The 22695-nt window shown below is 43.3% G+C and overlaps 1 protein-coding gene across 1 annotated transcript in view; it reads right to left on the bottom strand.

Moving 5' to 3' along the window:
• Nucleotides 1-1088: 1088 nt before the first annotated feature.
• LOC122801017 (latexin-like) overlaps nt 1089-22695 on the bottom strand; it is a 386629-nt gene continuing 365022 nt past the window's right edge. Inside the window, exon 6 of the mRNA XM_044070476.1 lies at nt 1089-1628. Coding sequence (XP_043926411.1) covers nt 1491-1628 — 138 coding nt within the window. The 3' untranslated portion in view covers nt 1089-1490. The remainder of the gene's footprint in view (nt 1629-22695) is intronic.

The following is a 22695-nucleotide window of genomic DNA, read 5'->3' as shown; positions in this document are numbered from 1 at the left end:
TAGACATGTTAAACGTTAAGCTGATGTTATTAATCTCTGCGTTCAAATTAGCAGGAACATTATTTAGTCAAACAGTAATAGGTACCAGTGAGTTGTTGCCTTGTATATCCCCATCACATTCACCGGAACTGGTACTTTGTCCAATAAAAAACTGTTGCAAAACAGACAGAGTATCAGACATACCATCAGCCTCTTGAATATTATTCTTGTTGGTCTCCAAATGTGAAATTCTATCAGAAAGTTGAGAAACCTGCTGAGAGTTGTTGTATTAGTTGGGTTAAAAGAACTTAAATGGCAGTTAAAATTTGAAGTACTACATCCACCGGGGTTGAATGACCATCTAAGTATAACTAGTGTTCTAAAACTTAGATCTTATGTTCTATAGTTCATGACAATTGTGATAGAATTTCATTGTATGACATTTAAGTAAGAGCAACACTAGTATGTTAACAGCTCCATATTTTGCAATTGTATTTTTTAAACTTCATCATATACAAGTTGTGTATACATAAATATTTTATTTTTTACAGTGAAAGGACTATGTAGTAGTATAAACTATTATGAAAAAAAAATTAATAACATTTATTAGAATGTTGGTTTTTTAGAGTTTTTCTTTAAGGTGAACCATTTTGACTTGATAATTTATTTGAGGGTCATTTGACTTAATTGTTAAGGTATTTAAATGTTTTTTAGGAAATGTGTGTTTAGATTCTGATGAAGTCCCATGCTACAGTCGGATGAAAGTGCTTAATCTGTTCTTTTTTGTGCAATAAAAGTTTTGCCTTCACTGTGTTCTTGTCCTGAAAGCCCACTGGTTTGGTTTTGTGTCCTTTTGGAAATTGACTGGTTGTTAGGTATTGTACAAGATAAAGCTCATATAGCCTGAAACCTGCTGCAGGCATGGGAAATATGAACATAACTGATTATTATGGAAATATAATTTACTATTTGTGATTTTATGGAACTGTTATAAGTAAAGAGAATTTCAAAGGTCAAATTCTCAGCAAACTTTGTGATGTTCATCTACTGGCATGCATTTATTTCTTTCAAAAACAGTCAGTTGATTGAACAAATAGAAAACATAAAAATTAAGTAATATATTTTATTTTACTTCTAAACTTAAATAAAAACTACATTAAAAAACTAACCACTAAATTCTGAAACACAAGTGCAAACTAATGTATTTGTAAGTGACTAGACAATATAAGCACATATTTATAATTCAGCTTGTTAGAAGATATGGCTGCAGTATTATTTTAAATTATTGTTAATAAACTATTAGGGCTTATCCAGTTATATTCTTGATAAAAAATACTGTATACATTAATATACTCTACCTAGATGCCTGTCTCTATTTTATTCTTACATTTTGCAGCCAAAACAGCAAATAATGCATAGGTTTTTTATTTTATTTTACATTAACAAAAGAAAAGAGATGGGTGCCTTTTAATGTCAAGAATATTTCAGCATGCTGCAGGCTTCTCTTTATCCTAGGCTGTTCCTCCAACAGCTCCTTCTTGCACTTGTTCTAGTCCCGAGCCATCTGACTGCAAATGCGTGCAGCTGTATCTCACTTTTGGAAGCTGTAAAGGATGCCAGACCAAACTCATATCACATGGAACAATTTCCTGAACAAAAAGAAGAAATATTTAAATTGCCAGTTGCATTTCCAACCTGTATCTCATTAGTACATCAGCCATTTCTGCCTGTTGCTTTGCTGGCTATGTCTTTCAACTGACTTTAAAACAAAGTCAATACCTCCACTTCAGGGTTTGATGCTGTACAGTTTTACATCTATTTCCTAACAGATTAAATAAGCCTAGAATCAAACTTCCACTTTGCATATTACTCTGAAATGCAGTAGCTACAAGATTCAGACTTGTTTCTTGTAAGCAATCATACAGGTAGCCTTGAGGTGGTTTGTGCCTTCAATGGCATCCTGACAATGAGGGTTTTTTATACTTTGAAAGTGGAACATGTAGACCATGTTACTTCAGGGAGCCACTACTGCTTCTCCATGTGATTGCATGCTTCTGCGCATGTGCACCAGTGAAGTCTCCCACCCAACAGTGACTTGGAGGAGTCAAATACCTGCCCTGGACTTTATCAGTCTATGCCACTGGAGATGTATATCCTTCCTTTTTTTCTAAATAAAAAAGAAACACATTTCACCAAAGCTCCTGTCCCCCCATAAACTCAGACCTCTTTAAAATGATACTAGGCAGTGCCCAGGCAGGCACAATAGTGACATAAGATGAACAATTCTGCTGATGTCAAGTTCTAAAATAAATGAAAAGTTTCTTTACATTCTTTTTTTAAATACTGAGCTACGCAAAGATTGCTTAACTGTCATCCTCAGCATCCCTTCTAAGTTTAGCCATTGTAGACCAACCACTTCCTACCTTCTGTAAGCTGAGGAGCAAAAAAGTCCTTTAAGATCAGTACTGCCTAAGCAGTATCAAAGTCCATTTTTGTACTGGCATGAATTCCAGTACTGCACTACTGATCAGGTGTCATCTCTTGATCACACCCACCTAACACTCTGCGGCTGGGGTGGCTGCCCTCTTCAGCTCATCCTAGCTAAGCTGTTTTTCACACTTTCAGTTTTGCACTTTTGAGTACTGCACGTAAGTTCCTTGAGCATTCAACAGACATCCAGTCTTGCACCATGGATCAGTGTCATACATTCCACCAGCAAGAGCTGTGTATGTTGTGGCTGTCATTCAAGCAGCCATTACGGGATTTTCTGTTTAAGCCTAGCAGCATGCCCTGGTAGCTGCAGTTGACATGCATATCTAATTAAGTAAGGGCCTGCCAGTCTATCCCCAAAGCATGCATGCTTCCATTCAGGCATAGCAATGGCTATTGTGTGGGAACATGCTACTTGGAAGAATCAAGCATATACCTCCAGTCCATATGCTGCATGCTGTAACACCTGCTCATTTATAGGTTCATAGGTTGGTGCTAGGCTATCAGCCCTAGAGCCTATACAAGCCTAGCCATAACAATTGTCTGGATATTTCTTGCCATGGTATTTACTTCCCTGGACCCCTGTCTAGCAGGACGACTGACGTGATCCCTGGGATGAATTTTCTATCTCCCATCCAATTGTCAAAGTTCCTTTTGAAGAGGGCCAAGGAGGCGCTTTGCTTGACATGTATGGGCAGTCTATCCCAGAGTATGGGGAGTCTCTGGGTCAGGAACCTATCCCTCCAGCATGTTTTTTTCATTGTGATGACAAGGTTTAGATTCTTGGAGCATATGGCTCTGAGGGATTGGGATTTCTTTAAGTGGAGCATGTCCAACAGCACAGGGTTTGACGTGGCCTTGTATGTTAAGCAGAGATCACCTCTGAGTAGATGATATGCCACAGAGTATAGATGTTTTTTTTTTTTTTAGATGGTCAGCATAGGGCATCTGCTTTAGGCCTGTGATTCTTTCAGTGAGGTATTTCTGTGGCCTTTCCAGCTGTTGCAAATGTCATGTGAGGTACATACCAAATGGGGAGTTGTACTCTATAATGGGTCTAATGAGGGATGAGTACAGTGAAACAATGACCTGCTTTTTTCTGGATGAAAAGCCCTTAGTGATGAGGTGTGCCACATAGAAGGATTTCCTGACTGTTGTGGTGATGTGGTTATCGAAGGTGAGACCACTGTCCACCTGTGTCCCTAAGTCTCTCATTACACTTTCGGTGTTGTGTACTACCACCTATGTGGCAATTCATGGGTACATGTTTTTTCCCAAAGGGGATAACTATATATTTCTTGGCATTAAGCTTGAGCCCATGGCTCTGGCACCAAGCATCTGTTTCTGTAAGGCCATTTTGTAGAATATCCACATCATTTGGGGATTCAGCAATGGCTCCCAGTTTGCAGTCATCTGCGAACTTTGTTAGCCAGAGTTCCTTAGTGTTGGCCTGTACTTCACAGAAGTAGATGTCAAACAAGAGCGGTCCCAGGACTGAACCCTGAGGTACTCCACTTGTCACCTGTCTGGAGTTGGATTTGGAGTCAGCTACTTTTACAGTCTGGGTTATGTCAGTAAGCCAGTTGGCAACCCATTGAATGACGTAGGGATTTATGCCCAGCTTAGTAAGTTTATCTATAATTCCACAGTGGGGGATGGTGTCAAAGGCCTTTGCAAGGTCCAGATAGGCTGTGTGGACCGCCTTACCCTCGTCCACAGCTCTGGAGACTGATTCGAAGAAGTCAATCAGGTTCAGGAGACAAGATCATCCCTTCACGAACCCAAACTGGCTGGGGGGTCCAGTGTTTGAAAGTTGCCAATGTCTTTGTAAGTTCCATGATAATGCATTCCATGCCCTTGCAGATCAGGCTCGTCAGACTGATGGGACGGTAGTTCCCAGTATCCAAGGTGGATCCCCCTTGTGGAGTGGGATAACTGTAACTGTGCGCCACTCAGTGGGCACGAAGCCCAAGGTGAGGCTATGATTAAACATGACACTTAGGTGAGGTGCCAGTTCATTTTGTAGTTTATGTAGCACACAGCCCAGGATGTCATCTAGTGCCATGGATGCTGTATTCTTAGCTTTGGAGAGTGCGGTTTCTACCTGTGTGGCCATGATTACCAGAATTTGGCAGTCTTTTGGTATTGAGATGGCCCTTTAGGGGGTGAGAGGGGGGTGAAGTTGACACTAAATTGATCTGCCATATCTGGCAATATCCTTGGGATCAGTATATTTAATGTCATTCTGTTATACCTCAGAGCAGGTCTGAGCATTGCCATTTAGATTCTTGACATAACTATATAATGCCTTGTGGTTGTCCTTGGAATCTTTAGCAATTTTATTTTCGTAACTAGCTTTGGAGGATTTTATGAGGGATCTCATTTATGGGTGTCAGCAAGGCAACAATCCATATCGACTCAACCCCTGCAAAAAGTGGTCATGCCCATTACTCAATCCCAAGTCAGCTGGGACACATTCAGTGCTTTTTCCTCTGCACCATGCAGCAAGACTCCAGTTTCTTAACTTTGATTTCAGGGTTGTATTTTAGCCTGCATCTATGAGGTCCTTTTTTCTGAACTAGAAGACTGTCACAGCACAATCATGCCCAAAAATGTGAATGCACTCTCTGTGAAATGAACTTTTTTTGCATAATGTGCAAATTTTAAGGGTCTAGTTTATTTTACTGAAATGCTGTGTATTGCCTTTTATATACCATTGATGTCTGCAATACACAGAATGTTTTTTTTTTTTTTTTGCAGGGGGCTGTGCCTCCTTTGTACCCAGTGTAGGAGCTCCACCCCCATATCCCAATCTGTATATATACTACAACTGAGCTTGTATCAATTCAGAGAAGAGGGAAATCCCCTTTTCTCCAAGCTAGTCTGAATTTATCAGTAGTATATTTTACAGGCTAGGGGTGGGGGGACTTCATTCCTAAAGTGGGAATGAAGGCCACTGCAAAAACTATTTAAAACTTCCTTAAATTCCTCACAGTTTAGTGGCAATCTTTTGGGGATGATAGGATGCTGAAGATGGTAGTTTTGTTTATGGCGAGGTTTGCTTCATTACCAAGAAATACACTCTATTTTAACTACTTTAGCTTGTGAAGAAATCGTTATACAAATGTTGAAAAGCTGGATGAAAAAACAATGGTACCACCCCATTTTATATTTATATTTTTCCTTTTTTTTTTTTTTACTTCACCTTTGATAAATTAAGTTCCATTAAAAATAATGACTATAATTTGTCCTGGAATACTTGGCTGTTTGCTAACTTGCACAGCTAATAATAGCTTTTACAGTCTTGCTTTCTCATCTGCATATCTTAATAAGTATTAAAGAACAACTGTACTTGTCTGAGATATGTACATGTCATCCAGAAAATAAATATAAATTTCACATTGTAACCTCACTTGAATGAAGAATGTAGGGCTTGGTGAGCATTTCAGGCACTCGTAGTCATGTTTTTGTCAAATTGTTACTTAAAATATAAAGGCCGGTACTTAATTCTCAGACTTTTCACTCCCCCATGCTCTGGTCACATCTTAAAGGGTAAGAGAAGTTGCTGGTGTTCTCGCTAGCTAGTCATAACAGGCATTAAAGCAAGTGGTTTTCTGAAGGTAAATTAGCTTGTTTTTCTGTACCTTTATATTGGTCTGTTTTGCATGTTACTCTATTTGGGTTGGTTGCTCTCAGCTGCATGACAGCATTGCTGTGCTGGATTTGACCCAAAACCAATCCCTGAAAGAGCCATGATGTACATTTTTTCCCCTAACTTATCAGTTATCTAGTACTACTGCATTGCTAGCACTAGGCACCTTGAGGCAGTGTACTTGATTTCACCACACACTGAATTTACATGTGAGATGTGTAAATATTTACTAAGTCTGGAGGCCAGGCTCTCATCAAAATACCATGTTGTTAGTACCCATACTCACCTTACACCACCATGCTGCTCAAATGAGCTGTCCTATACTAAGGTATTTAAGGACTGTCTCCATAAGCCTGAAATGCCTCTGGGACATGGGGCTGACACACAAATTCTTCAGCAACACACAGACACTAAACTAACTGTACATGTAGCAACATCCAACATTAATATTGCAAAGAGATGTCACCTAGCTGGCAGGCCAAAGTCCATAAGGTTACTTGAGTGAGCCATAACACATGGGAAATGTCCTTGGGCCGGATTCACAAAGGCTTGCATGGAGTCTAAGAGTAGAGTAAGACTCCATACAGCCAACATGTCCGCCGAGCGATCCAGGAACAGCTGGTAGGGGCGTGCAACAGAGCTCTCAAAACTAGTCCTACACAGACAGGGCTTGGATATGCAAATTACCTCAATTGCAGGTGAAAGCTATGCAAATGAGGTAAATTTGCAATCCAGGAAACCCGAACCTGTCTGACTAGGAGTAGTGTTATTTGCAGAAATGTACTCAGTTGACAACTGAGTATAGTTCTGCAAATAGCAAAATGGAGCCATGACAGCTCCAAAATAAGGATGCATTTACAGGAGGAAGCATGCCAATGGCCAAACATACGGCCATTGGCAATGTGAAGTGATGCAAAATAAAAATAAAATAACTTTTTTTTTCATCCCGATCTCCGGGGTTTAAGCGCAGCGCCGCACAAACGCGCTGCGCCCTTAAAACCAGAAAATCAATAATTAAGATCCACAAATGTGGATTTTATTGCTGATATGAATTTACAATGCAAGTGAATGGCAGGCTGAAGACAACATGGCCACCGAGTAGAGGTTGCTAAGGGGGAAGCTCAGTCTAAGAGATGTAACCAAGCATCAGTAGGCAATCCTATGCAAATGATTAGGATAGTGAATCGCAAGTTTACATTGCAAATGAGCACAGTAAGTGGAGTGTAGGAGTAGGATAAGGAGAGTAACAGAGTAGAAGATAGGTGACATCATGAGGGGGGAATGTATGAAAGAAGTGAAGCTCATTGGAGCAGAGTGGCATGTGTCAGCTGACATTTACATATCATTGAAAGAGGTGTGTCAACAGGTAGGCTAGGTAAAGTAAAGAAATTGAAGGTGTATGCCGTGGATAACACCAAAGGTTCTTGCTGAGCATGCATGCGCACGTGTGTGTACCAGTAAACCCGAGTAAGACAGTGTGCATGCATGTAAGCGTGTGTGCGAACATGTAAGCCGGACTAAGCATATGTAAGGCTGTGTAAACAGTTGTAAGTGCGTTTGTGCCAGTGTGTGCGCGTTTTAACAAGAATAAGCAAGTTTTAGTCCATGTAAGCATGTGTGTGTGTGTGTGTTAGCTGCTGTGCGGGTGTTTGCGCTTGTGTGCGCAGTGCTCCCCCCTGACGAAACAGAAAGGAAAAAGGAAGCACACCAAATAGTAGGAAGTTACCAGGGAGTACTAGCAGAGCTAGCAGGTGAAAACAATCAGAATCAGGCAATTACACAGGCAGTACACTAGCCCAGCCCAGCACTTAAAACTCTGCAAACAACAGTCCATTATGTTTCTCTCAAGAGACACTGCAACATTGCAGTAAGCTAATAGAAGTGAAAACTGAAAAAGCTTTACTGAGACAAAAAATGTTAGGGGCTGCCATTGCTGTTATAAGGTGACATATGCAGCATGCTGAGGGTGGTGATAATGCAAATGCTGCTGGACAACCCATAGTGAGCAGACGGAGAAGAGTGTACAGGCCCAGGGTAACTTATCAGGGGCTACATGAGCTGGAGATAGTGGAGCGCTATAGAGTGGACAGAGACCTCTTGTAGCAAATTGTTGAGTTGTGCAGGCCACACCTCACACACAGAACCAACAGAGGGCAACCCATCCCAGTGGAAACCAAGGTATGTGCTGGCCTAAGAATATTAGCAACAGGTACCTTCCAGAGACCAACTGGTGGTATGATGGGGATATCACAGGCATCAGCATCCAGGGTACTGCACCAGTTCCTGGATGCCATGTCAGCACATGTCTGTGATCATGTATATTCCCCCAATTCCCGTGAGGTATTGGCCAGCAATATGCGTCTCTTCCAGCAAATAGCGGAATACCCTGAGGTAGTGGGTGCAATAGATTGCACGCACATAACGCATCAAAGCACCAGCCAGTGAGCAGGGTAGGGTCTACTTCAACTGCAAGGGCTTCCCCTCCATCAACTGCCAGGTCGTGTGTGATGCCCAGGGCATAATACTGAATGTGTGTGCTGGCTGCCCTGGAAGCTACCATGATTCCCATATGTGGCATCTGACGCAGCTGTACCAGACATTTGCCAATAGGGACATCCCACGTGGTCACCTAGTGGGGGATGCTGGCTATGCACTGGAGCCATGGCTGATAACACCCATCAGAAATGCACACACACCTGAACAGGAACGCCATAATGAGGCACACGCACAAACACGAAATGTAATCGAGCGTGTGTTTGGGCTGCTCAAGTCACGGTTCCGGTGCCTGGACACATCTGGTGGAGCCTTGCAGTACTCACCAACTACATGTACCCAAATTGTCATGGTACCCAAGGTACATAAAAACATTCATGATCCTCCTCTTAGACCCATTGTAGCAGGACAGAGTTCAAAGGTTTCTCCTCTTTCAAAGTTTATTGATTGGAAATTTAAGAATTTATGGCCTAAGGCAAACTACTTATTAAAAGACTCCTGGGAATTTTTGAAAAAAGTAACCCCAGACCTACTAGTTCCTAATTTAAAATTTCTAACTATAGACGTAGTGGACTTGTTTTCTGTGATTCCACATGACATTGGACTCCTATGGCTAGAGGAAGCTTTAACATCTTGTCCTAAGGCCAGTGCTAATGACAACTTTCTCATTCTAGAATTAATGGAATTGGTTTTACATAACAATTTCATTTATTTTTCAGGGGAATATTACAAGCAGACCTCAGGGGTGGCCATGGGGTCCAATTGTGCCCCCACTTACGCCGACATTATTCTATCTGTTTGGGAGAATAAATATGTATTCAATTGTGAATTTACTCAATATTGGGGGGCCTATTTCAGATTCCTGGACGATATATGCATTTTTTGGACAGGACCTGATAACATCATTTCCATTTTTATGGAATACTTGGCTTCTACTACTGAATTTTTAACATTTACTCGTCACATTCAGGAAGGGAAGGTTGAATACCTAGATGTTTTACTAAGTATCCATCAAGGAAAATTTACATCCAATGTTTATAGGAAGCCAACCTTCTCTAACAGTTATATACATTTCAATAGTTCTCATCCATTATATCAAAAACGAGGAATAGTAAAGGGACAGTTGGTCAGGATATCCCGCATGACATCAGAAGAAGAAGATTATAATTCAGAGTGCTACAAATTATTTTGTATGTTTCAAGAAAGAGGCTATCCATATGAATTTATCTCCCAGATCAAGGAACAGGTAGATTTAGGTAGAGGAGATCAGTATAAGCCCATTTTGGGTCTAGGAGATACATATAGTACAACAGACAACACTGAGGTGCTATCTGATTTCAATCGAGTGTTCATTACTGAGTACAGTGCTAATTCAGGGGTTATCAGGAGCATCATACAAAATGAATGGGACAACTTCAGGGACATTACAGACTTGAAAAACCTAAGTAATAAAAATGTTAAAGGGTTTTTTCAGAAGGGCAGAAATAAGAAAATTTTAAGACAGAATTTCCATCCATACAAATATTCCAACAAAACACGCAGCGGCACTTACAATGTGTTCATGCACACAGCACCATTATGTTGATTAATCAAAGAAACCTTTTCCTTGCAGCTAGAAATAAAAATATCAAGTCTACCAGGTTTTACTAACAAAAATCAGGTCAGGGTTATTTTATTTTTGCTTTTCATATCCCGCCCGCTTTCGTGGCAAAACTGAACGCCCTCTAAAAGAAGGATTTATGAGCATTTATACGAGATACAAAAACAAAATTTGAAAAATGCTCTTTATAGACATCTTATGACATGCTCTACAGCCAAGTATCAGTTTTTTGTTTTGGAAACTGTTTACAAAGACAATAGAGGAGGGCCATGGGAAATTAGATTAGAACACAGGGAAACTTATTGGCAAATCTTACTGGAATCTAATAGGGATCCAGGCTTAAATGAATATATATCAATCAAGCCTTTGTTAAAGTTAAAAGCCTGTTGTATGTAAACAAATTTTAACAGTATCTATTATATTTTATTATTATTTTTAAATTTGTAATATTGTACATTTATATTTATATACTTTATATACCTTAGGGTTTTATTAGATTTATGGTGCTTCGGGTATATTACAAGTGGTCTCTATGTCTCTTTAAAATTGTACTATCAACAAACTATAATTGAAAGCTTGGAGCCAATTATGTGTATATATACCCATGAATTTTATTGTTCATTATATCTGATGAAGTCACAGTGTTGACGAAAACGTTATATGTTGGATTTGCCTTCGTTAATAAATCTGTTTCTGGATATTTATTGGTGGACTGATCCCTTTGTACACTGTTTTTTGTGGTTTTGATTGTTTTACCAGTGTTGGCTTTCTTTTTGTTTTCATGGTATGTGCTATGCTACATAATATGATCCTGCGAAAACAGCTGCAGCTGGACCAGCATAGGCCTGGGCCAAACAGCCCCCCACCATTGCCAAGGCCATCACAGGCACAGCGTGACTCGGAGGAGGAACAACCTGAGCCTGCTCCAGTAGGCAGAAGGAGGCGTACCCAGTATGCTTTGGCCTTGGCAAAGAGGCAACACATAGCACATACACTGGCTCAGTAGGAACTCTGGAAATTATACCTCTCTCTGACTCGTACATATAGTAAAAGGGATGCCTAACTTGACACTACCTGCTTTCAAACATGTATAGGAAGTGTAGTATGTGCATCCGACATAGCCAGCCCTGCTGCACCACCTGAGGCATGATTGCCATGTGTTAAGCAATATAAAGCAGTGCTAAACTGCATTTACCGTCATGTAGTATATGTAAAGAAAATTGCACACACCAACTAGCACAACTGTGGTCAATGTTGAGTAATATTGGCCAACGTCCAGCAATGTTGGTTAATATGGTGCTATGTTGGACAAGCTGGGTCTAAGTAGGGCATAGCTGAACAAAAGCCAACATGCTCATATTTGCTCTACTGGCCCTTAAGCAGTCTGGTTCTGGTCTGCTCAGTATGAAAATATAAAGCAGTGATGGGCCTCGAACCCAGGATACTGTGCACTATAGTCATAGTACTGAACCACTAAACCATGACAGTATTGCAGTGGTCAGCCTGTATGAAGAAATGTTGATAAGTCTATGCAAAGTATTCCATGGAAACCCTGCAGGCACGGCATAATCCCTGTTGAATTATGACACAAAGGTGAGTCCCGCAGTAAGAATAGAACCTGACTTTAAACACACACAGTAGAAATGTTAATATTGGACATGTACATATACATCAACAAATGTAGTGGACCTCAGACAGCAACATACTGAAACGTCACACTGGGCATGCTCACACACTTGAATAAATGAGACAAATGTTAGGCAGCAGAACACTGACAGTCTGAACTGTGCATGCTCACACACTTAGGCCATATCAGAGTACAGCAGTGGGCCACACATATCAGGCAATTGCATGTGTTAACCCAGGAACCTCTCACTATCCAGCAATCTGCCCTGTGCACACAGTTATATGACAACAGACACATATATAATATAGTGTGGAACCCTGTCATAATCAAATATGTTCTGCAGATACCTAAGTTGTTCATAGAAAGTGGGAAAGCAAAGACGATAAAACCTGCAAACAGTATCAGCAATAAACATTGTGCATTCTCAACATTATCATAGGTTCAGAGGTTGATACTAGGCTATCTGCCCTAGGGCATGTACAAGCTTGCCAGAGTGTGTTTAGCTTTCGCAACCCTGTCAAAGTAGAACACTGTGCCTGTGAATAGTAGGTCACACAAGATAGCCCATTTACGTTTAGTGTATTGTGCCTGTGTCTAGCAGGGACCCAGAAGATATCCCATGGGTAAACATACGATCACCCATCTACTTATCAAGATGTCTCCTGTAGGTGGTCAGTGGATGGCTCTGCCCATGCGAAACCGGGATTACAATCCGGAGTGAGTGGAGCCTCTGGGATAAGAATCTGTCCCTCCAGCATGTCCTATTAACATCTGTGCTGAGGTATATGTCCCTGGGGTGTGTAGCTCCAAGGGAGTCGGATATCCTGAGGTGGAGCATGTCCATTAATTCTGGGTCAGATATTTCCTTAAACTACAGGCACACAACACATCCAAGTAGGTGGTAAGCAACTGAGTAGAGCTGGAGTTACTGTATCTGAACTGTACAGGGCATTCATGTGAGTCCCTACATCTGCTTGTTGAGGAACATTTGTGGCCATTACAGTTGCTGCAGGTGTCAGGTAAGGTACATACCAAATGTGGCATTGTAACCAAGCATGGTCGTGATGAGTATAGGGGCACAATGACCTCACTTGATCAACATGTGAAACCATATGGGATAAGGTGGGCTATATAGAAGTTCTGTCTAACCACTTTGGCAACGTGATTGTCAAAGGTGAGAGTACGAACAAGTCATGTCCCCAAACCCCTAACTACTACCGTATGTAATGGATTACTACCTATGTGGTAATGTGTGAGCATGTTGTTATTCCCAAAGGGGATGACTATGCAACTAATGGCATTTAGCTGTAGGCCATGGCTCAGGCACCAGTCATCCTATCTCTGTGAGACACTGTTTGAGTATGCATGTGCCAGCTGGAGAGTTGATTATGGCACCCAGTTTGCAGTCATCTGCGAACATGGTCAGCCATGTTCCTCCTGTGTTAGCCTGTACGTCACACAAATATATACTGAACAAGAGAGGTCCCAGGACTGAGCCTTGTGGGATGCCATGTGTAACTGGTGTATAGTCAGACATGGCACCTGCAATACTGAGCATGTGGGTGCTATCCCTGATCCAGGTAGCAATCCATCGTGTGAGATATGTGTTGATATAGATGCCGGTGAGCGTATGCATAATGGCCGAGTGGGGTATTGTGTTGAAGGGTTGTGCAAGGTCCAGGCAGGCTGTGTGGACAACCGTCCCTACACCAATGGACCTGGTAACTGTTTAAAGAATAGGAACAGGTCCAAGAGGCAAGATTTGCCCACAACAACGCTGAAATGTGTAGGACCCAGTGTCTGTAGGTTCCCAATGTCTATGTGCATGAGTCCCATTACAGTACGCTCCATAGCTTTGCAGAACAGGCTAGTTAGCCTTATAGGCTGATATTGTCTGTGGTCCGTTGTGGCAGCAACTCTGTGGAGCGGGACCACTATCGCTGTATGCCATTCCATGGGTACATATCCTGCAGTAACTCTGATATTGAACAGTGACGTAATGTGAGGGTTACATCTTGTCATGAAGCCCGTGTAAGATGCAGGCCGGGATTGATGCTGTGTTGTCTGCTGTGGGGAGGGCAGCACTCACCTGTTTATTTGTGATGTCAGGGAGGTTACACTCTGTTGGGATGGACAGTAGCTCCTTAGGGGGGATGGGGGGGAGACATCTGTACTGAACCTGTTTTCCAGGATGTTGGCAATGTCTGTGGGTTCAGGGTATGTTTAGTCAGTATGCAGTAATTTACAGCATATCAGTGAGTGTCCACACAGGTACCTGAATTAACTGAAGAAGGCCTTGTGAGTGTCCTACGTGTCTGTTGCAATTGTCCGTTAGAAGCGGGCTTGACATAAATACATGAGCGATTGTAGCTGTCTGATTGTACAGATAACAGATGCCTTCCCTGTCTGGGATTGTGCTCTATCACGTAGTAGCGTCCTCCTTTTGTTGTATAGCTTATTAATGGCCGGGGTCTACCAGACAGGTCCCCTGCCATTGGAGGAGTGAGCCCAGTTGTTATTTGGGATAGCATGATCCATGCAGTCCACTAGGTGTCCATAGAATGTGTATGTAAAGGATTCAGCAGTCTGAGCCATACTCACCACTGTCCCAGGGTCTCTGAAGGATACCACCTTGGTTTGGAGAAGTGCGGCGTATGCTTTTGAGAAGTTCACCAAGATTACCCAGGATGGGTGTGGGGACGGGATATGGATGTCCAGTGAGATAAATGTATGTTCTGACCTTACCAATGAGGGGTATATCTCAGGTGTGGAACATAGAGTCCCCATGTTGGTGATGATCATGTCCAATATGTTGTCACCTCTTGTGGGTGTGGTAACCAGTTGTGCCATAGCATATGAGTTTACAAAAATAGCAGCAACTGTTGGGCGAGGGTGTTGGGGCCTGAGTACTATCCCCAGTCAATGTGTGGGTATTTGAAGTCACCCAATATAATGGTGTTTGGGGAGACCTTCATATTGTCCAGTGTTCCCAGGAAAGCCAAGTGTGGTTCCTGAGTTTGGGAGGGTGGTCTGTAGCAGGCAACAAACCAAAAGGCAGATTTGCACAAAGTTAGGTGCATATGTATGGTCTGTGATGCTTTGTGCAGTGCTGCCAACCCAGAGGTATGTGTGTCTGTGATGTATATGGATACTCCCTCTATTTGTGTTGGCCATTCCGAGTTTTGTGGTCAGAAAGCATGGTATGAAATATAACCTGGTAGTGCTGGTGTGCATTTGGGAACCTGAACCAGGTGTCTGTCAGTGCACAGATATCGCTATTGTCCATACTGAGGAGATTCCTGAGTGGGCGCAGCATTACCCTCAGTGTCATGTCATGTACTCTGTAATGTCTATGGAGGTGGGTTTGTCTTTTGAGCCCTGCTTAAAAAAGGCAGTATGGTGGTAGCAAGTGCCTTAGCAAGTATTCGAAAGTCCAAGGGTGACAGGTCCATAGGGAAGCTACGTGGCATGTCGAGCATGTCACCCCAGGCTGACAGACACTGTATCCCCTTTGAATGACACCAATATGTTAGCCAACTGTTAAACATGATCAGTTTGTTGGCATACTGTGACATCATACTTAGTGAGTGTAAGATGCAAGACAAGATCAGGGTCATACTGGCCTGGGCTACATGATCAGAGAGTCCCTCTATGTATCATGTCATGTGGTCCAGGGAGGAACGTCTGAGGTTGTACGCACCAGCATGGACAGTGATGGAGCCAATCCTGTACTTGCTTTGGAGTGACCTGAGTGCATGTGTTATGTTGCAGATCCTGGCACTGGAGAGACGGCTCAAAGTGACTACTCCCTTGTTTGGCCTGGTGAGTGGGACGTTAGTGTGTCTGACAATAAGTGCCACCTATTACAAGTGTATTAGGTGTGTTGTTTAGCCTGAAGGGCAGTGACTGTGTGGCACACTGACATTGTGAACTATGTGATATGTGGGTATTGTAGTGGGGTAGCAGTTGTTTGTGTGTCTGCTTTGGAGGTCTCTGCTGCTTAGGCAGAGTTTATGTAGACCCTCTGAGTATGTTTATGTGTGATAATGTGGTTTGATTGCTGTCGCTATAGGTTTATGTGAGACTGATATGTGGTGTGTGTGGTTACCTTCACCACCTGATAGACTATGCCAGTCATGGGTCGAGAGAGCTCAGCCTCCTGTATGTCAATACTGGTGCATCTCTCACATATATCTGAGTTTGTTGGGAGGAGGAGAGGGTTGTCTGTGTACATGAGGCAGATGTGACATTGTGTCAAAACCACAATATTCACTAGCTGGACTGGAGATATTATGATGATATACTCCGTAGCCTGATCACAAAGGATCAGTAAGGTGTTAAGTGTGTAAAAGAGTATAACAGGGATTAGTGCTCAGGTTTGTTGGTGTTTTGTAAAGAGTAGCTGAGAAGGAGTCCAGACTGAATCATGACACCTCCTTCAGCTATGTCATAAATAGCAATGTGCACTCATATATGTCCTGAGTCAGGGCCAAGTGTACCTGACTGACAATGCCGACATCCTGTCAGACAGGCCCATATATACATACCCACCTCCCACTGATGATAGTCCCTGTCATCATACCAGGAGATATCACATGTAGAATGGCTGAACAGCTCCCCCCAAAGCCAAAAGCATGGCAGCAATTGGATTACATTGTTTCCCAATATGTGTCATGCATGAACTACAGAACAGACCCTGCACCTGGACAGTCTGTTCAGCCTCACCCTCTCCACAGGATCTGGAACCGTTGAATGTGTTACAGCAACATATGGCACTCCCCACAAGTGTTGGTGCACAACACACCATGGGAAGTATAGTCCAGTAAGCCTATGAAGTCTGATCTGCAAGGCCATGGAGTCCATCATGGCTGAAGTCATAAACAGAGCTATTGGAAGCTGACAAACACACAGCCCTACCAACTGTGGTATGTTCATGTGCAAGTCATGGTTCCCAAACATGCTAGACTGTTTGCAAGGTAGCCACCCAGGACATACATCACTGAACAGAGCTACACATGTCCCACATAGACTTTGAATAGCCCTTTATCAACATCCCAGACACATGTCATATCCACAAAATCAACAATCTGTGCATAAATATGTGTTGACATATGAAGGAATGTCAGTGTGTCCACAGATAGATCACACAAGGTAAGAATTATGGGGTCCTGTTCAAGATGTTGACACATGCCGACCCACATGGCTCATTCCTGGGATTCCATAAAACAAAGTGTACACACATTACCATGTCTAGTCTGATGATGTTCGCATCCTACAAATATAGCAGGATAAAAGAAACTACCCAGTAAAGCATATAGCGTGCCGTGTTAACGCATATCTCTCTAGTATCATAACATAGGTAGGGGTTTGATTCCTGCAAACGCTGACAGTGTGTGTGTGTTGGGGGGTGTGTGTATGTGTGTGATTTCCTTTGACAGGAGTGCCCTTTTTGGAGACTGGGAAAACACATTAAAAGAGGTACATTCATCTTTAGAAAGTCTGATGATGTCAGCATCATACAAATATAGCAGAAGAACAGAAACCACCCAGTAAAGCATATAGCGCGCCGTGTTAATGCGTATCTCTCTAGTATCATAACATAGTTAGGTAGGGGTTTGAATCCTGCAAACGTTGACAGTGTGTGTTTGGGTGTGTGTGTGTGGGGGGGTGTATGTATGTGGTTTCCTATGAGAGGAGTGCCCTTTCTGGAGACTGGGAAACACATTAAAAGAGGTACATTCCTCTTTGGAAAGTCTGATGATGACAGCATCCTACAAATATAGCAGGAGAAGAGAAACCACCCAGCAAAGCATATAGCGCGCCGTGTTAATGTGTATCTCTCTGGCATCATAACATAGTTTGGTAGGAGTTTGAATCCTGCAGTTGCTGAGTGTGTGTCTGTGGTGTGTGTGTGTGTGTGTGTGTGTGTGTGTGTGTGTGTGTGTGTGTGTGTGTGTGTGTGTGTGTGTGTGTGTGAGAGACACAGTTGGTCAATGCAGTGTGGGTTTTGCTTTTACTATGGTATGACATATGATTAAAACATTATGTGCATTGCACACATCAGTTATCTGCATGGCAAATAAATGTGTACATGTGACCTCAATCAGTACAAAGGTGTGAAGCCTGCATACTACATGAATACATTTGTTTCCTTTGACAGATTGTGCCGCTGCTTCTCAGACCGTAGGTCACATATGTATGTATGTGACAAGCCCGGCCACTGTAGTGATCTGTGGCCAAGGTCATCTGTGCCACACACACCCATGACAGTTACTATAGAGTACTGTGAGTGAGGGTACATGCCTGGAGTATATGTCAGACATGTTCATACACAACAACGACTGGCAATAATGGACAGTCATTATAGGTGTACAACAGCCCTGTGGATATGCATTCAGGCCCCTAATGTCTTATGTGACACACCGAGGGACTCCACAATACCTATGGATATGTGGATACCAAGGGACAGATGACATAACACGTGGCTGTATGTACACATTGGTACCCAACATACATGTTGAGGGCTACCACCTATGTGGTACTGTCGGGATAGTATGTATAGTAAATGTGGATGACTATGCCATAGTTGGCTTACTGCTATACAGCATGTATTGGACAACAGGTGTCTGTCTGTATGATACCCTTGTGTAGGATATGCGTCCCATCCATTGTAGGCCAATGCATGCATTTCCAGATGTGGATGGACATATCCCTAGTGTGTTTGCATGTACCTAAGAGGGCTATATGCCAAACAGGTGTGGTCCCAGGAACGGGTGGCAGTCAATACCACTGGTTACTGTTATAGTATAGTACCAGAAGGATCCAACTGTTACTGAGTTCCCTACAACTGTGTGTCATTTGTCAGGACATCATCTAATGATTGATTATAGCCATGCTGTTGACGTTGTGTATACTATTAGACTGCAAATCATTGACCGATATTAACAGCATCACCCACAGCATAGTGTCAACCCATGTCATACACACGTGTACCCATGTTAGTACATATCTGTAGTAGAATGCATACTGGCCATCAAAAGATACTCTGAGATGTTAATGTGTACAACAGGGTATGTCGCATGTCCCATGTGTCCACTATGCACGTACATGCAGACAATGTGCACCCACCATGTTCACAGATGTACACCTGCTAATCTGTAATGCACATATCACACACATACTGTCCACTCACTAACACATGCTGGCAACACTGTACACTTCAGCCAAGTGGCACATGGGTGGACAATACATACTCAGACCTAACACTGGTGTAAACAGTGCTACATTGACAATCAGAGCTGTGATGCATAATGCCTGCTCAGATATACCTACAAGGATATCATTACACTTTCCTGTTGACAACTTTCTAATATTGCTACACTGCTATAATGTCACCCTGTGCATCAGAACCATGTTAGCCTGTTCCTGCATCAATGTTACAGATGATAGGCGGTGGCACAGGTGTCATCATATGCACAGGATGTGTTGTTTGTTTGCCAGAGCCCAACATTGACCCATCCAATCGACATGTCTGTGTGTGTGTGAGGGACAACAGTACAGCATGGGCCAATGTTGATGTAATGTGTGTGTGTATGTGTGAGCCCTAGTTGTCTGGTTAATGTGTGTGTGTCTGTATGCACACAGCTCCACCATGTGGCTGCCATATACGGGAGGTTGTGGGACATCCACAGACTGTACCTGCTAGGCTGTACATATCACTGTCTCTGGTCAAGGACGCGGTACCTGTGCCTGGCAGGGGTGCTACGGGCAGTATAGTGTACCAACCCTGACTGGGTACTATCATCACAGGCAGAGGTATGATGACTGGACCCATGTCCCTGCTGGGACTGGCCAGAGCCACGTGCATGTGGTCTACTAGGATGGTCAATGGACAGGCCAGCCCCAGCATTGCTGGGGCTGATACTGCCACTATGGTTGCGGCTGTGATCTGTGTGCCGTCCGCGACGACTGCCAGCTGTTGCTGGCATGCATCCACATCGACGTCTCAACCGTCCCACATGGTCCTGGCTCATGGAAAACACATTGTGGAGGGCATCTAATGTCTCCCCCATCTATCAATGACCTCGGTGTAATTCTGAATGGCACCGGCAAGGTCACGGATGCTGTCATTGATAGCGGTGTAATGGGCCCTCTGCGCCCTTAGTCCCTGTCTGGTGTACCATTCCATACGTGCCTGTGCCTGCATTACAGTCCGGAATATACTGGAGGTTGTAATACCTCTGGGGGCATGTCTGCCAGGGGCAATATGACCAGTGGTGCTCCCCTGAGAACCCCTGGACATCCGACTATGTGGTACCATTCCAGGAATCTGGCTATGGCTGCTGTGAGGGGATGCAAGTACCATGGGTACCACACTCTCCTGATCAATGCCAACTGTATGCTGTCCTTCGGCTAAGGCCATTGATGATGAGGGATGTATTGGCGGTATGAGTGTGCGTATAGATGGAGTTGAACGCTGTGTACTGTCGATTGGCGGACCAACGACAGACCCTGTCAAACCTTCCTGCACCAGAATACATGTCTCATCCTCTCTGCTATTAGTGGCAGTGACTTCAGGTTCCCTGCTGCTTTCAGCCACCCCAAACTCAGCACCTGTGAGAGGAAGACAGGAAACACACTTTACAATATCTACATGATGTTAGCACACATGCACACATGCACACATGAACACATGCACATATGCACACATGCACACAAATACACTCCTCACTACAGCACATACACACACCAGCAATCCAACACATACTCAATAGTCGGTGAAGGTGGGTGACAGTATCACAAGGCAAACAGTCACCTCACACGTGTCAGCATGCAGAATATGTGTTGCTCAAGACCATGCAGTACAAGTGTAGACTGCCCTATTTAATGACATTATACATGGCTTTGATGCATGTGTGTAGTTGTTCAGTGATTGGCTACACCCTGGAACATAATGTGTACATGGAGACAACATTGCTGTGCATGTATTATCAGCTCTGCAATGTCTTGTGCACCATCACTCACAGGTATACATACCATGGCTGCATGTGTTATCTGTGTGACACAGATTGCCATGTGTGATTACAATGTCTGTGTCCATAGCAGATAATAGTGGGCACAGGTGTAGCACATGCATGCTATGTGCACACACGGGATGAGTGGTGCATGTAGACGTGAAGGAATCCCAATGCTCAACATGGCCATTGTACAGTGGTTATGGTGAGTGTGGGACATATTGCAGATATGTCGGTGCCATCCATGACATGGCATGCTACACGACTGCAACATTAAACACCACACATACCCAATGTGTGTCATGTGATCTATACACCCAATAGCATTCCAGGACATATATGTGACACTTTGTACAGATGGTGACTGCTGTGCATATTATGTATACTGGCATATGTAAGCACACACACAATATGCTATGCATATTGTGTATAGGTGCATATGTTTGCACACACACAGCATTGAGGTGCAAAGCAATGACTGCTATGTGTAGTACTGTGGTCACTGTAACTGGATGGGGTGTAGTACCATGTGCCATCATCATCATACATCTTGTGGTCACTCATGGCTACTAATGTGTGACAGACCACCCCCTAGCATGCTGTACCTGAACTGCAGTGCTGTGCCTACATTCACAATTACACAGCCACTTTGTACATGGGTGTGAGAGGTGCCCAATAGGGAGCATTGCCTAACATGACTGTGTTATGTGTTGAAGAGTGTTGCACAGCCCCATGATAGGCCTCTACCCCTGAGGTGCATCATGTGTGTGTGGATGACATGTGGGATACTGAAGTGTGACCTTACAGCGGGTGTGTGGTAACGCCATATGTAGCATGTTTTTGTGTACTGTGTATGATAAACATGTTATGTTGTGTACAGCTGTAGGAACTATGCCTATCCAATGTGCAGTATGGTGTTGCCACAACTGTGTCTGATGCTCTGTGTATTGCATGTCATTGAGGCAGCTACTGACATTACTGAGCTGTGCAATGTCTTACAGCAAACATGCATGGCATGCATTATATGTAGGTGTGTTACATGTACATGGCCTACACCTCACCTATGAGATGCACATTTCATTACCAACATTGCAGGTATACCACACTCACCAGCATGGATCATCTGCCCTGCTGTCACACCAGAGGGATCTACAAGAATATGAGAGAGTTTGTCAGTGGCCACAACTGTGGCATTGCTACAGTGGGTATGCTAAACTACAGTAGAACAACAGTCACATGTGTAGAGATAATATTCCAAATGTCAGTATTGCACAACACTAGGCAGCACAACTGCTAAACACACAGTACACATCTCACGTAGACATAATCTATCAATACAGTTAACTGTAGTCCACAGATAAGGCATGTTACCTGCTCGCTCCATGTGAACATGCTGGGTGGCTCCGGCCTCCATGACAACACATGTCAGAGGTAGTTGCTGCTGTTGCCCAGGAGCCACCACACTTAGGAGCAGCTCCTCCACTCTGGTGAGGGGGGGATGAATGGCCACCCCACCATCTGTGGCAAGCTGTTGTCTTTGGATATCAGATGCACGCCGCCGGACATGTCAAATTAAATCACTGCAGTGATGGTGTACCTGCTCATATGTCCGGTTATGCATGCCTATGTCATTTACCCGACGAACAAGATCCTGCCACAGTGCAGTCCGCTCCTGCTGGTGCTGGCTGCTTCGGGAAAACAGCATTGTGTAGTGCTGCACCAGGCTTTGCAAAATCTCATCTTCCTCCGCTGCTGTGTATGACTGGTTGCATTGGTGGGTCATCTAGCTGAAAAAGATATGAACAATATGTGTGAGCGAGTCCTGTGGCACACTTTACAC

The sequence above is a fragment of the Protopterus annectens genome, chromosome 4.part1 (assembly GCF_019279795.1).
Source record: "Protopterus annectens isolate FY-2018-M chromosome 4.part1, PAN1.0, whole genome shotgun sequence".
Classification (NCBI taxonomy): Eukaryota; Metazoa; Chordata; order Ceratodontiformes; family Protopteridae; genus Protopterus; species Protopterus annectens.
This window is presented reverse-complemented; position numbering and strand designations above follow the sequence as displayed.